The sequence below is a fragment of the Nicotiana tomentosiformis genome, chromosome 2 (assembly GCF_000390325.3).
Source record: "Nicotiana tomentosiformis chromosome 2, ASM39032v3, whole genome shotgun sequence".
Classification (NCBI taxonomy): Eukaryota; Viridiplantae; Streptophyta; class Magnoliopsida; order Solanales; family Solanaceae; genus Nicotiana; species Nicotiana tomentosiformis.
The window spans coordinates 51173236-51189066 of NC_090813.1; the positions used below are offsets into that span (position 1 = coordinate 51173236).

Here is a 15831-nt window from a genome sequence, read left to right on the forward strand (position 1 = left end):
ATAATTGCTTCGGACTATTTGGTTGTATTATTCAGTACTCTTATATGATCTTTATTTAAAGGGTGAAGTTATCAGGTACGAATTAACGTGGGACAGATATTTAGTAGTATAAGTTGTCATTATAGCCACTGGAAAGTAGCATAACTGCTTTATCATTTAAGATATTCCATTTCTTGAGGAGTGGTACAAGGGTCTATTATTGCTTATATTGTCCCTTTGTCATATTGGACGATTTCGGTAGTTTCTTCTGAGTCGACCAATCATTCATATTTGTCTTTTTTCCAATATGGCAGTGTGTAATTATCTGGGTATTAACTTGATTGTCATATGATGGTAGTTGAGCTGCAAATTTGAATATATTAATAGATTTTAAGTTTACAAATAGGAACTTTCTACCCAAGCATCTATATAACTTCAAACAAGGAAACATTGTTCACCCTCCTACGTCTATAAAAGAATCATATCAAACATTGTGCATATGTATGAACATGCCCAAGGGTTTGTGATAACTATTTACATATTAAGTAGAAGGAAGAAAACAAGAAAATCTCAAACTTCCAAGCCCGTAAAAAGGAACAATAGATGATATCTGGCAACATACTCAGAATTGTAATCTAATATACAGTTTCAGCAAACACATTTTTACGTGTAGAGTGAACCAATCATGAGTTTGCTTTGTCATTTCCAGCATATCGCAACACCTCTTTAGCCATGGAAGAAAAGGATTTAGCTGTGTCCTGCATCTCAGCACTTCTTATGTTGATGCCCTGCCCATGCAATTTACAAAATTTCAGTGCCTTTTTGTTTTGCTTTTCTCTATCTTTGGATGGAGGTACTATCAATAAGTAGATAAGCCTAAATAATCAGACATAGTAGCCTTTTTAATTTATAAGTAAAGTATCCTTTAGTACCTGCAACTTCTTCAGATTTTCACTGAGCTTTGACTTTGCTGCCTCTGCAGCACTGGGTTCCTGCAATCATAGTAGGAAACTTTAATTAAATTGCGGGCTTCCATGGAGCTACTTGCATATCAAAATCTCAGTCAAATAACAAAAAGATGACGTAAAAGATGGAGGGTAAGTTTACTCTCCCGATATTTAGGAAGTAAAAGAGGACGCCAAGTGAAAAAAACTAGTATTCACTTTCAACAAGTATATTGTTTCAACTTCCCCTCTCAATTAGACAAAACAGTTTCAATTCCCTCCCTTCTTGAGCAAAATAGACTGTGAATGCAGGAAAGGATACTTACACCAGAAGTGTATCCATATCTTTTCTTAATTTGATCAACACTATCTGCCTTGTCATCTTGTGGTGCATCATTTGTCGGGGCTTTATTATTTTTTACCTTCATGTGCATAAATTTTCCTGTAAAAGAAGAACAATGATTTCTAGAAGACATTTTAAAATGGTAACAGACTATTTTTTTTAGAATGAAAATGGTACAGAACTAGTGGTCATTCAGTACCATTATTAGCTTAGTAAAGAAGCTAGCTAAAAGACTGATGGAAAACCTTATAACTCGTGACTTGTCACACAGCATTAACATGACTCAGTAGAAAGTTGAAAGTGTTACGACACTTCTATATTATACACGTATAGACAGATATGCGTTGTGGTGCAGCTATGGAAACATGTTAATAACTATCATTTTTTCCAATCCAACTTACCTTTCAGAGCTTGAAATGTATTTGTAATGTTCTGCTTGTTTAATGCTGCTACCATTGGATTTGACTTCTGTTTCTCTCCTGGATCTTCAATTTCAATGTCATCTTTAAAGGAAAATATAAAGTTAGCATCAGGTAGTTGTATATTTTGAAAAGCACTTAAGATCCTCTCAAAGGGAAAATAATGAGCAACTCTTTAAAGTAATGCTCTCCAGACTTTCATCAACTAAACCTTTCAGGTATTCATGAATATATAAAGTTCAGCAAGTTAAATTGTAATTCTTTAAGGTTCTTATTTGTTCACTGCTCCCTACTTCCACTTTCTTCTGCGTCTGATTTTCAGTGCAGTCTGAGAGGAGCATTATGTAGGTTCTTGCCCTTATCATGTGGTTGCAAGGTCCTTCAGTTCAATAGAAGAAGTGATTGATGAAAAACGGACAACCGTTATAAGAGACAAAAAGTACCTATATCCAAGTCAGCATCCTTTTCATTGCTGCCTAACTTCTCTTCGCTTTGTGTATTTGATGGAAAGTTGGCAACTGAAAACATTGCGGACATCTCTTCAATACTTGCTCTTGCATTTTCAATTCCGGCATCAGGCACATTGTTTGCCTTGTTTCCCTTGGCATCTTTGAAAACAGATCCAAGAATTCCCTATAGTCATGAATGTAAAAGAAATTATTTAATAATGAACTAAAAGGTTTAGCTAAAATTTCAGAGTTTGGAGAACCCCAACCTTTTTCTTTTCTTTGTGGATGATGGGTGCAGGGATCTGCCCTGGTTCAACCACTAGATTTCTATCGTAAACTTGGGAAGCAAAGTCCAGGAACCTGTCATGGAGGAATATCATGCGCAGCAATACTATGAATATACTATGGATTGCAGGCAATTCTGTATTTCTTAGAACATAATTGAATTCCCACCGGAGAGCGGGAACTGAAGGAGGTGTGTGTGTGTGGTGGTGGTGGTGGTGGTGATGGTGGTGGTGGGGGGGGGGGGGGCAACTATGTTAGACAATTCCTCCTTAGGAGTTGCAGACGGAATAAGCAAGAAGAAAGCAGGGCTGTCAAATAAAAAAAAAGATTTTGTTATCACCTGAAAGTATCATTTTGCAAGGGAACTGAGACGAAGAACATTTCTTGATCCCTGTCAACCTAGTCATATTGAAAAATTTGGAGTTCAAGTCAGAAAATAAAGGCATATAAACTTATTAGAAGTGGAAAAGGCCTAAAGTATCAGTGCTATACCACTATGAGTTCACCATTTTTTGAAGCGCATATCGAATGGTCAGCAATGGAGTTTGCCTTTGGCGGCGAAAGTATGAGGCCTCTAACTGAAGTTTCCTTTAAAAGGGGCAACTCTGGGAGAGACCTGAAGTTTGAAGACTAAACTCAGCAGGATATAGATAATTTTCCCCTTGTTTCAGTGGATATAACTAGAGAAACTGAGAGAGAAAAACAAGTTAGATGCCACAGGCTTCTAGCGGGCACTCATCAGTTTACATTTAAGTGCACTTTGTCGGTTACCCAACAGGACTTCAAAAGGAAATAATAAAAATGCAAACTGATAAGCTCTCTTTGAAGAGGCAAAATCTACATGTTCCACAGCATTACATTCTTGTCCCTCAGAAGAATCTAATGGTTTAGAGATCTAGTACGCCATAGTATGCTTTTGAACTAGAACTGAAAGAAACATTTCTAAGCCAGTAAAAACCTTGTATGATCCATGACAGAATTCACCAATAGAGGATCTATTCATGATAATATTATGGAGCACAATAATTCTCATATATCTGGTCACATCACTGGAAGAGACGTCACCTAATCTCAATTTTTCCGTTGGAGAAGAGAAGCATAAGGCCAGCCTCAGGTGTCTCAAATGTTGATGCCCAGCAACACAGAGATGAATGGAACTTCTTTTTGTAGTATACTTTCTTAATACCCTGAATATAATTGTACGCAAAGAGAATACACGGTGAGATGGGTTGCATGCTTGTTTTATATATGCCCACAAGACAAATTGACACTCACCTGAACAATATGCAATAAGGAATACACATACAAAGCTTTTTCAGAACAGAGCAATACTACTGGTTGCTTTGATGCACTATTATCCGAATTCCCCTTAATCATGTCTATACCATCTGAAATGCTTAATCCTCGACCGGACAGTTCTTGTCCATCTGCAGAAAAGTTAGAAAATAGGAAATACATGAATATTTGCTAATTTTAAACGTTCATGAGCAAGCTTTGCCAAGAATAGGAACAACAGATTCTATAAATTATGGTTAAGTACCCAAAATCTGCATAAATAAAGCTCTGGAGGGTTTCTTTGGATGGACCATGGAAGGGCTTAGTATGTTTCCTGTTTCTGTCTCAAGGGCCAAGACTGATGAATCTTTTGTCGCTAACACTAAGATATTCTTGTCGAATCCATGCAAGCTGCACGTGTTGAACTGCATAGAGATGACACCAGTGCAGATTTCACTGGCAATATGTGTTTGATACAGCATGGTTTTGCTGTCGGAATCAATTAATACTACCTGCATACCACAAATTGTGGGACTTCAAACACTCAATCTTTTAATCTGAATGGTAGACTTGAAAAGCATCTACAGTATGTCGCACGCTCCCCTTTCTACAACCACAGGAAAACAGGTAACTGGGAGCTTTGTATTGAAGGCGCCAAACATTTTTAATTAGGGTACTTGTCAGAACCTCAGAATGACTAGAGCCTTCAAAAAAGTTCAAATCAAGCTGAAAAATGTAGTATCTAAACATACACACACACACACACATTCACACAAGCTGCTTTCAGTTAAAAGCTTCGATGCTCGTCCATACAAGAGAACCTTCATATCACACCGAATTAACAATAATAGTCAACCTAAAATTCTGAGATATACAATACACATTCTGCACATAATCTTACAAACTTACTAGAGTGGCATCATTCCCAAATGATCGGGACCAACATTTATGTTGGAAGGAGAGAGGTGCAGGATAAATTGCTAGAAAACCTATTGTATAGCTGGAAGAAAAATGGAAGCAGAAGCTTACATATCCTTGGTCAGAGCCAACAGCAAAATACTTAGAATCCTGGCTGGTGCTTATAGAAAGTACAGCTCCATTAACCTTAACAAGCTTGACACTCTGGATTGGGTTGCTTCCTTTCTTTGAACCTACTGTGAATAGCATGAATAAGTCAACAGTTCATTCTTTCTGCTGATTCTGGATTCATTTGCTTACATAAAGTAAAGAAAATAGGGTATATTTACGTTTAGGAGATCAATGCAGTTATGCTCACTTTTATTTTAATTCACTTTTAATTTATCTGGTAATAAGATGATATGAGATGGGCTTAAATGGAGAAGTGAGGATTCATATAGCCGAATCAACTTATTTGAGATTGAGGTGTAGTTGTTGGCAATGTTGTAATGCAGTTATGACCCAATAAAATGAAAATTTACAGAAACGTCCACTGTAATTTTGAAAGTTACGAAATAAAGTATACACCTCAACTAATCAACAATGTCTGGTAACATTCTCACATTTTTGCTGATATTCATGCTTCATACCTTGAAAAGACAGAAAACTGGTGTCGGGGGCAAAAAACTCAGTTTTGAACTTATAGATACGTACCTGCATGACAAGTATACAGCTAAATAAGACCCTCAGAATGCAGAAAATACCTTCAATTTTGGTATATCCATAAAAGGTAGGCTTACCGTTCCACTTTGATCACCAGAGATGAGGATATGTAAGTCAGAGGTAAGACACAACGCCGTTAATGGTATACCACTTAAGGATAGGTTGTCCTCACTCTGCAGAGTTAAAGTTACAGTAAATTCGAATGGCAATAAACAGAAGAAGCTAAATGTTAACATGATTGACGGGCTCACATTATTGAATTGATTATAAATTGATAGTCCTCCTACTAACTGTTTGCATATACAACTGAAAAAACTAAGGCTGTTGAGACAACTAAGAGATACATGTTACTATCCCCGAAAACGACACCTTTGGGGCCAATCAAATATAAGTAGTGGTTCTGTTGCGACATGGTCTATCGACAACTTGAGGTTGACCAACAAGAAAGAGAAAATGCCTTTCGAGATTCCAAAATAGAAATTTCTTGCTACATTACCTGCTGAGTTAGTGAAACAATAGGAAGTGGATTTGGGCATGAGACATCCCAAAAGTTTATGGCTCCATTATCGTGTCCACTTACGAATACATTTTTGGCCTTGGAAAATTGAGTTGAATTTGGACCAGTTCCATCTTTTTGTGCCCTCTCAAATGGAAAAAGAGGTATACTATCTTTTATCAGGCTACTATAGTCCTGCAAAACCAGAAAAGGATGTCAATAATTATAGCATTGAAAAAACAATTGTAGAAGTAAAATGTATCAGATGAAGAATAAGTATGCTCACCTGATCCATGGAAAACAACATGTAGGGATTGTTTACTACAAATTTTGCAATGGTGATGCTTGAATCAACAAGTGGGAGCTTCACCCTCACTTCCCTTGGAAGTGATGGTGGTGACCTAGACTGGTACTGTAATAGGTACCTTTCAATCAAAGAATCATCATATGTGTAAATTTGGCCAGACTTTGATACCAAAAGTAACGAACTGTTAATGTTCTTTCTCGATGCAGGAAAGCTTGATATAATCTCCATGTTCAGACAAGACTCGGGAGGGTGAAGTCCCAACTTAATTGTGCGAGATTCAGTGTGCTCATTTAGTAGAACTACCTGCCAAGTGCCAAATGACAAATCGTATGACTTTGAGTGAATGCAGGCCTATTGGATGAAAATAGGAGAGTAATCCAATATAAATAACCTACTTAATGTTGTTCTAATAAAAGATGAGATGAGTGTGCAACCATCACCATTGAATTAGCCTTATTTAGTGACTATTCTTGCAAATGAAGTGAGAGAAACCTAGACTAATGCATAATTAGATGGCAACAGATTGGAAAAAGAAAACGTGGTGACCAATTTGCAACAACAAATTAACCTAAAATGAAGTGGCAGCTATACACGAGGACTGGAGTCCGAACTCTGAATTCATCAAGGAAAGCAAGAGTGACAGAATAACATAAACACATATATAAAAGAAAGTAACCTGTAGCAAATTTGCTGCTTGACAATCTGGGGAGCCCATAACATATAATCGACTTGCTTTTCCTTCTGCATAGGCCCATATTAATTTTGCTATAGGGATTTTGTCTAATTTATATCCAAGATTCAGTTTACAAATAGGGGCACTTTGAGTTCCACTAGGCACTTCCTCAAGTTCTTGATCTGTGCTTGAATTTGAAGTGGCTGGAATACTCCAGATGAATATCTCCCCGTTGCTGTATCCAACAACTAGTTTACTTCCATAAGGGCAGCACCAACACGCTGTGGTTGCTTTTTTTGTCTCGTTACCCATAGAATGCAAAGGACACCCCCCAGTTATAAAGATTGCTTTGCTCTCTCGAATTGCCCATAGTATTATAACACCATCTTTGTAAACAATAGCCACCCTGCGATAAAATCATAAACAATAATTTTTCATAAAGGTATAGTAACATAGTCCCCAACTCGTTTGAGACTGAGGCGTAGTAGGGGTAGTTGTCATTGTTGTGTAGTAACATAGTAATCGCCATATAATCATCAAAACCATAATAAACCTTGGTCTGTAAAAGCACATTCAGTTCAACATGATACAGTATGAGGACAATTCAACAGACAAAGTTATCAGTAGTGCCTCATCTCATATATGGTAAGTACAACTCGAATAGGCTCAGAAACCCCTATGTTTCACAAAATGAACTTCAGATAAAGTTACTGAACCCACTTTTTGAACATTGAGATATGCATGGCTAGTAACTTCTAGAATGTAGTGTTTCTAACAATGATAATAAGATTTTGGGTAATGCTAACTTTCTTCCCATCAGCAGTATTTCTGATACAGTAAGAGTTATGAAACCAAAGTCTCCAGCAAAGAAGAGAGGTAACTATTAATAGGAAGCTTTACCTCTTATATATTTTTTGAGGTGAAATTGATTGAAAATTGATAAATATGAATTTTATTGAATCAAAAGCAGCACTAAGCTTTTGCAAAGGATAGAGTCCCTTGATCTGGTCTTTATCAAACTGAGAAATATAGCATAAAAGTTACCTCTTACTTTCTGCAGCAGGTTGAGGCAGTATATGGACTACAGCGTTGTCCCCGGCTACTTCATTTGATAGGCCTGAATGAGTATCATTTGTCAGGCCAACATGGGGTGATATGTGATTGAGGACCTATGAATGGAATAGTGACTGAACGATCTGTTTAACAACTTTCTTATTATTCTTTTTTTTTTTTTTTGGGGGGGGGGGGGGGGGGGGCGGACTTTCAAACCATCTATAAAATGTATTTCCATTGTTCCTTAATGTCAAATTTAATCCACAGTAAATGTTTCTGACTACAAATACTTCGGTACCCTAAGTCGCTAACATTTGAAACAAAAAGATCTACATTTATATGTATACTTTCATCCACGAACCCTGAACCAAGTGACGAGCATTAGTGATCACAAACAAATATGAGAATCTCTCAAGAAACTTTACTTCATGAGTAAACTGCAGTTGAATTTTAGCATGAACAACATCGAAACAACGAATAAGCAACATGTATAAAAAAGAGAATTGGTCTCACCATGCGATGCTGAAAAAGGAATGCAATATTCCATTTTCTCTATATTACAGGATGCTTTAACAACCTTCATAATTGAAACATGTCCTGATGAATCTCCAAGGAACCTGTGGACAGCACAATGAATCTCAGGCTCACATAATCTAGGCATACAAATCAGAGTATCCTAGATGTACCGTCAAAGCACTTACAGGTAGGAAGTCTGCTGTAGGATTGTAAAAGAAGTGATTTCCCGGTCGAAGTCTTGAACATTACACAAATACCTCTGCTCTACATCCCAGACCTAATGATGACCAAGTTATTAAATTATTAGTCTCACAACACAGTTATTGCCACACTCAAGCAAGTAAATATAGCTGAGAAAGTTAACCTTTTAAAGTAACAACAATAACAAACCCAGTTAATTCCCACATTTTAAAGCAACAGTGGAAAGAAAACTCCTACTTAGAAAAATAAAGTGAGAAAAGACTTTGGTACTGCTTATAGAGTATGCTAACTTGCCTCTATTCGATTATTGGAGTTAATGTTAATGAGGAGGCCTTGGTTCTCCATAAACTGCAAGACCAAAAAAATAAATTAGCATAAACTTGTAAAAAAACATTTTCATTAGAGATCAGTTTCACAAGATGCATGCTCATGATATTACACATATTTCCATGTCAATGAAGAAATTTCTTTGCAGGGTTCACAAGATCCATACCTGCAAAAGTTTGCTCGACACGGTATCTGACGATACCAGCAGAGCTTGTGTGCTATCTTTCCCAAATAATTTGATCCGTCCATCTCTGCATATTAAACACAATATTGAAATTTTCAACACCTTGAGTCATAGGCCTAAAGGGATTGGTTTTTTCCTAGCCTCACTGAAATATAGTAGTAACATTTTCGCAACACTTACTTGGTAGCAAGAGCAACAATTTTCTGAATGGAGTCATAAGCTGATAGCACAGATCCTGATGGGATGCCATAATGATAAACACAGCGGGGATTTATGTGTTCAGGTTTCAGACCATCTGAATCTCCCCCAGGCTGCAACACAACGTTTAGCAATATGTAAAACTACAATACAATGCAACTATGTTTCCGTTAACCAAGTTCCTAACTTTAACTCGAGATTTGACACGATCATCTGTTTATTGTAACTCTTTGGTAATGTAAAAGATCTTCATTTGATTCATTTAATTTCACCGAGACCATGGTAGTAGTTCATATATAAGAACGTTAATCAGCAAGTAGAAGATCCTCATCTGTTTTTTTTCCCCTTAATCAAACAGGAAAAACCTAAAAAAATACACGTCACTGCTTATTACATAGTCAAGAAAATCTCAATGTGCTCCCTGCAAATGGTGCAAATGTCATCGTCGCCAATCATGACATTTTCCTTTTAGTATCTGTTAATGCAGCAAACTTTTTTGTTTTTTTAGGATTGTTATATCTATGGAACCAGAACCGTGTAATAGGAAATAATCTCGTCAACTGTAACAGTCGGCTCCTCATCATTGTTCTAAATTTTTTCCCTTTTCCGTACAACAAAAGCAAAAATTTGCTCAAAGACATAGCGTTGGCCGGATATTAGCCCCTAGATTTAAAGTCGGAAACAAAGTGCACATCTATTAGTACTTTGCCCGTTGATCCACGTGGACGAGACAACAACGCTTCCTTATTTTATCCGAATTGTTTTTTACTAATAATAAAATGTCTAAATCATCCCACGAAGTTATAGCTACTCTAATACTTTTGACTTTTTAATACAATGATACTCATATTAATTGATGTATATTTTATTAAATTTAAGAAAATAATTTAAAATGAGTAATAAATACTGTGTGTATAACTGAAAAAATAATTTATTTTCTTTTAGATATACATAAAGTGACAAGTAAAAATAAAAATCTATTTTTCATATATATGCCAAGTAAAAGTGAACGATTTTAGTATTAAAAAAAAAAAAAATCTTTAATAAACTGAAGCTCCGGTGCACTGCTCCCTCCTCCACGCGGCACCCCCCAGAAGAAGTGTTGCCAGATGTTTAGGTTTCTTAGGTTCATGGACCTCGTAATGGAATCATGGGCCGAGGGCCCACGGCCCACTTCTCTTCATTTATGGAGGTCCATATTTGCGTGTGGACTCTGGCTACATCCCCCACTCTTCACTCTTGTGCCTTTTGCGTGCTAAAGAGTGAATGTGGCAAAAATATCTGATGTAAACAAGGAATTAATTTCCTTTTTCCTTTTTCTCCGACAGATATTATGTCCCCCGACATGTGTCCTAAATTCATAGGTTTTTGTAAAATGTGAAAATAGGAGAGGTTCGTAAGTCTAACACTCCAACTAGGGCTACAAAAGGAAGCAGAATAGCGTCACTCTTAGCCTTGTTCTACGACCAGCAGTTGTATAGTTCATACTCACAAAAGATTACGTGCCTCTTTTTCCGTTATTATTGTTTCACTCCACTCTCCTACCTAAACCACAAAGACCGACCACTTAATTCAGCTTCTTCTTTTATTAAATAAAAGAAAAAAAAGTTAATCCTACAGATAAAGAAAAAAAATCTTGAAAACAACTAATTTTTGTAACAAAAATGGCACCAATTAAAAGCTTGTATGCAACATCTAGAAACCTTGTATTTAACCATATTTGAGACCCAAATAGAAACTACTGATTCCAAAAACAACATAGAGATCCCATACTACTAAAGCAACGGAACATAAATGCATTCATATCATTACAAAAAGGGTCTTTATTCACCTATAATTAATCAGATTCTTAAAAATTTCGAAGTAAAAGATTCTTTCCTCAACTTCTATAGAAGTGTCAGACACAATGGATATTGTTATTTAGAGACACTAATTTAAAATCCAAAAGTTCCTAAACTAGCAGTGTTACTCCAGAAGTTCCTGTACTTTTGCTAAATGAAGACTAATTTAAGTAGTGCAAAAAAATGATATTCTTATCTTAACAGTTAGGACCAAAAGTAAAGCCTAACATTATTGCGTGATTGCGTCATGCTTCACAACTTTCGAGATCAATCAAGTCCAACTTCAAGAGCTTCTCAACAACAGTTTGAAATTCAAAAATAATTCTTTTCTTATTAATTTAAAACACACCAATATAAAATCAACTGAGCATTGAAATTAGTGAGGAAACAGAAAACGAGAAGAGATTAGCACTATAATAAAACAAATTGGAAATGTAAAATCTCAGCAATGATCGGCAGTGACATTATATATCCATGGATTTTCTCTGAGACTCTTCAAATTTGATTTCAAAAAACTGAATCGAAATAGAAAAAGAAGATCCAGAGGTGAAGTTAAAGAGGTAATAACAGAGATCACTCACCTTCTTAACAAAAGAAGCCTTCTCGACAAGCTTCTTCAACATACTCATAAATATACACACACACACACTTGTGCTGCTCGGAAAACACAGTAAATGTAAAGATCGAAGAATAAAAATGGAGAAAGGAAGAAAAATGGGGGAGTATTTGGTGAGTGCTTAGTTAGACTTACTAGGAAGAGAAATGCCAAAAACAAGAGAGAGAGAGGAGCAAAGGGGAGACGGCAGTTGATTTTTACCGTTTCGTTTTTGTGATTGGACAAGGATAGACCGGTGTTTTTTATTTGTAAGTTTTTGTAGCTTTCCTATTCAATTAGGGACACGTGGCGGTTGATGAGGTTGATCCGAACATTGCGAGAGAGAAACGGGTTGGACGGTGCCATCGGGTACCAACTGTCTGAAATACGACAAAACAATATCCATTTCAAATTGTATACGGTTAAAACCGATCCTCGGTCGTGAAGATCGATCGATGATGGCATTTCAATCGAGGGGTACCTTCATGGAGACCCCGAGCGAATTCCGAAATGGGGGCGTCGAGCCCGGGCGTTCGAATCGACCGAGGTAATATCGGTCGATACAGGTCCCGAACATCGATGCCCGAAAGTGATCACCTAGCTCGAAATCAAGGCCGAGGTTCCGATCCGGTACCGAGCTCGAGTCGGTATCGAGTTCACAGACAAAAGCTGTTACAACCGCACCAAAGGAGAGAATCTCTGCAGGAATTAAGGAGGAGACATACCATCATGGGTCCTCCACTAGTAATATTTATTCCATCATGTTGCTATAGATAAAGTAGCAATCCTTGGCTATAAAAGCCAGGAGAGTTTGTAATAGAAGACACTTTTTCACTGGGATTAAGAATTCATTGTGTTTATCTTTCTAAAGCTCACCTAATATCTTTGTTCATCATCTTCTATTTTTGCACCATAAATACGTGCATTGTTATTTTCATATCAGAGGAATCTACTTGCCCTTAGAACCATACATAAATTCAACTTTATCCGATTTTTAGGGTAAACACAAATATGTAAATCCAATTTTCAAATAATCAGATTTGTTTTTATTAGTGTGATTAAGATATTCATATTAAAGAAAATTAAAGATGATCAGATGGTTTTGAGAAAATGGAAATTTGTGATATTTGGTCATGGCAGTTGGCAGTTGGTGACGTCTTCAATGGCAAGAATAGCAAGAAGACGTCACCATCGTGAACAGCGTGAAAGCTGTACAAAGGTTAACAGGAAGAATAGCAGCCCTAGACCGATTCATTTCGAGATCATCAGATCGAAGCCACAAATTTTTCTCTCTACTCAAAAAGAAGAACGACTTCGCTTGGACACCGGAATGCCAACTAGCATTACAAGAACTGAAACGATATCTATCGAACCCACCACTGCTGCACACTCCAAAAACCGACGAAAAACTTTACCTATACTTGGCAGTATCAGAAGTCGCCATAAGCAGTGTCCTAGTTCGAGAAGAGGAAGGTACGCAATTTCCAGTTTACTATGTAAGTCGGACTTTAGGGGAAGCGAAAACTAGATACCCGCACTTGAAAAAATTGGCGCTTGCGCTGGTTAGCGCCTCTAGGAAATTACGACCATACTTCCAATTCCACCCCATAAGCGTATTAACCACCTGCCCACTTCGTAATATTTTGCATAGGCCCGAACTATCGGGCCGATTGGCCAAATGGGCCATCCAACTCAGCGGGTACGGTATCGAATATCGACCTCGAATAGCCATCAAGTCTCAAATTTTAGCAGACTTCGTGGCCGATTTCACGCTGACCCTCGTACCCGAAGTCGAAAAAGAACTACTGTTAAAATGAAATTTATCAACGAGGGCATGGATCCTCTTTATGGACGGATCTTCGAACGTAAAGGGATCCGGGCTAGGCATAGTTTTAAAATCTCCCGGGGGTAACATTATTAGGCAAGCTATTACAACTATCAGGTTAACTAACAACAAGGCCGAGTATGAAGCCATAATTGCAGGTCTCGAGCTAGCTAGGAATCTGGGAGCGGAGGTCGTTGAGGCCAATTGCGATTCTTTGCTAGTAGTGAGTCAAGTAAACAAAACCTTCGAAGTCCGAGAAGGCAGAATGCAAAGGTATTTGGACAAACTGCTTGTCACTTTGAACCATTTCAAACAATGGAGTCTACGACATGTTCCACGAGAACAGAATAACGAGGCCGATGCACTTGCTAATTTGGGATCATCGGTCGAGGTGAATAATTTGAACTCGGAAACTGTCGTTCAACTTTCAAGATCTATAATCGAGGAAGGGCACGCCGAAATAAATTCTACTAGCTTAACCTGGGATTGGAGAAATAAGTATATTGAATACTTAAAAGACGGAAAGCTCCCTTCAGACCACAAAGAGTCCATGACCCTTAGAACTAAAGCTGCTCGATTTGCCTTGACTGCGGACGGAACGTTATATCGAAGAACATTCGATGGACCGATGGCGGTATGCATAGATCCGGGAGATACCAATTACATCCTCCGCGAAGTACACGAGGGTACTTGTGGCAATCACTCCGGTGCCGACATGTTAGTTTGAAAAGTGATCAGAGCAGGGTATTATTGGATCGATATGGGCAAAGACGCAAAAGAATTTGTTCGTAAATGCGATAAATGTCAAAGGTTTGCTCCGATGATCCATCAGCCCGGAGAACAACTTCACTCGGTCCTATCACCATGGCCATTCATGATATGGGGAATGGACATCGTCGGCCCCCTGCCATTGACCCCAGGTAAAGCCAGATTTATTTTGTTTGTGACTGACTATTTTTCTAAATGGGTTGAAGCGCAGGCGTTCGAGAAAGTAAGAGAAAAAGAGGTTATCGACTTTCTGTGGGATCATATCATATGCCGATTCGGAATACCATCTGAAATAGTATGTGATAATGGGAAGCAATTCATTGGCAGCAAAATCACAAAATTCTTCGAAGATCACAAAATAAGAAGGATACTAGCAACCCCATACCACCCCAGTGGAAACGGACAAGCCGAATCAACAAACAAAACTATTCTTCAAAATCTGAAAAAGAGATTGAACGACGCTAAGGGAAAATGGAGAGAAATCCTGCCCGAAGTCCTTTGGGCGTACCGAACAACATCAAAATCCAGTACAGGGGCGACCCCATTCTCCTTAGTATATGGCTCCGAAGCATTGATACCAGTCGAAGTCAGAGAACCTAGCCCCAGTTTCGATTTATGACGGAAGATTCAAATAACGAGGCTATGAACAGCAGCCTTGAATTATTGGACGAAGGACGAGAAACTGCCCTCATCCGGTTGGCCGCACAAAAGTAACGAATCGAAAGGTATTACAATCGAAGAACTAAACTTCGCCACTTCAAGCCAGGAGACTTGGTGTTAAGGAAAGTCACTATCAATACTCGGAATCCAAACGAAGGAAAACTAGGACCAAATTGGGAAGGACCGTACCAGGTGCTCGAGCACTTTGGGAAAGGATCGTACAGGCTCGGCATCATAAACGACAAACAGCTATCAAGCAGTTGGAATGTATCACATCTAAAACGGTACTACTGCTAAGGTCCGACCTTATTCATCTGTCCCGTACAGAAGTTCGAACAAAGAACAGAAGTATTCTTTTACTCAAAAGCACATGTTGCACTATTTTTTCCTTAGACCGGCCTTTTCCCAAATGGGTTTTTCGCGGCAAGGTTTTTAATGAGGCAACCATCGATCGTGCTGCGCTGACAAAATAGTATCCGAGGCTTTTGACCCTTAGCCCGAATGGCCTCGAATACCGGGGGGGCACCAGGCCCTCAAATACATCGAGTTCAGATGCAACAAAGTCTTCTCACAACAATAGAGAAAAAATTGTAAGAGCCAAAATGGTCAAAATAAACCATACTCATATTTGATTGCCCCAAAACATATGTACAATGGCTTGAGATTTATTATGCAACCAGAATTAACAATCACTCGAATATTAAGCCTACGGGCTTCCACATTATCTCGAGTTCGAAATAATCACTTGAATATTAAGTCTACGGGCTGCCACATAATCTCGAGTTCAAAAAAAAAAACACTCGAACATTAAGCCTACGGGCTACTCCTATATCATGTTCGATATACTCGGCCGACCATTGAGCCTACGGGTTA

The 15831-nt window shown here is 38.0% G+C and overlaps 1 protein-coding gene across 4 annotated transcripts; it reads right to left on the reverse strand.

Moving 5' to 3' along the window:
- Nucleotides 1-448: 448 nt before the first annotated feature.
- Nucleotides 449-11943, reverse strand: LOC104087766 (uncharacterized). Of its 4 annotated transcripts, XM_009592328.4 has the most exons (25): nucleotides 11862-11943; nucleotides 11692-11764; nucleotides 9252-9382; nucleotides 9054-9138; nucleotides 8855-8908; nucleotides 8545-8636; nucleotides 8357-8460; nucleotides 7835-7907; nucleotides 6794-7196; nucleotides 6097-6420; nucleotides 5811-6005; nucleotides 5392-5487; nucleotides 5242-5305; nucleotides 4724-4848; nucleotides 3960-4206; nucleotides 3695-3846; nucleotides 3485-3606; nucleotides 2912-3035; nucleotides 2760-2818; nucleotides 2401-2494; nucleotides 2129-2318; nucleotides 1668-1769; nucleotides 1250-1365; nucleotides 912-971; nucleotides 449-767 (listed from the first exon to the last, which is right to left on the reverse strand). In XM_009592328.4, the coding sequence occupies exons 2-25, from the start codon at nucleotides 11737-11739 to the stop codon at nucleotides 663-665; spliced, it is 3165 nt and encodes a 1054-aa protein (XP_009590623.1). In that variant the 5' UTR covers nucleotides 11740-11764; nucleotides 11862-11943; the 3' UTR covers nucleotides 449-662. The 4 variants fall into 4 exon arrangements, with proteins under 4 accessions (XP_009590623.1, XP_009590624.1, XP_009590622.1 ...); XM_009592329.4 differs by having other exon boundaries at nucleotides 4724-4845; nucleotides 11692-11943; XM_009592327.4 differs by having other exon boundaries at nucleotides 11692-11943.
- Nucleotides 11944-15831: the final 3888 nt, after the last annotated feature.

What these genes read in the sequence shown, in the direction of transcription:
- LOC104087766 (XM_009592328.4), bottom strand. Translation starts at nt 11,739, where the DNA reads ATGAGTATGTTGAAGAAGCTTGTCGAGAAGGCTTCTTTTGTTAAGAAG. An exon ending in CTACAGCAGACTTCCTACCT is followed by an intron (nt 8,461 to 8,544) that starts GTAAGTGCTTTG and finishes TGCTGTCCACAG; the next exon opens with GTTCCTTGGAGATTCATCAG. An exon ending in TGTTGTTTTCCATGGATCAG is followed by an intron (nt 6,006 to 6,096) that starts GTGAGCATACTT and finishes CTGGTTTTGCAG; the next exon opens with GACTATAGTAGCCTGATAAA.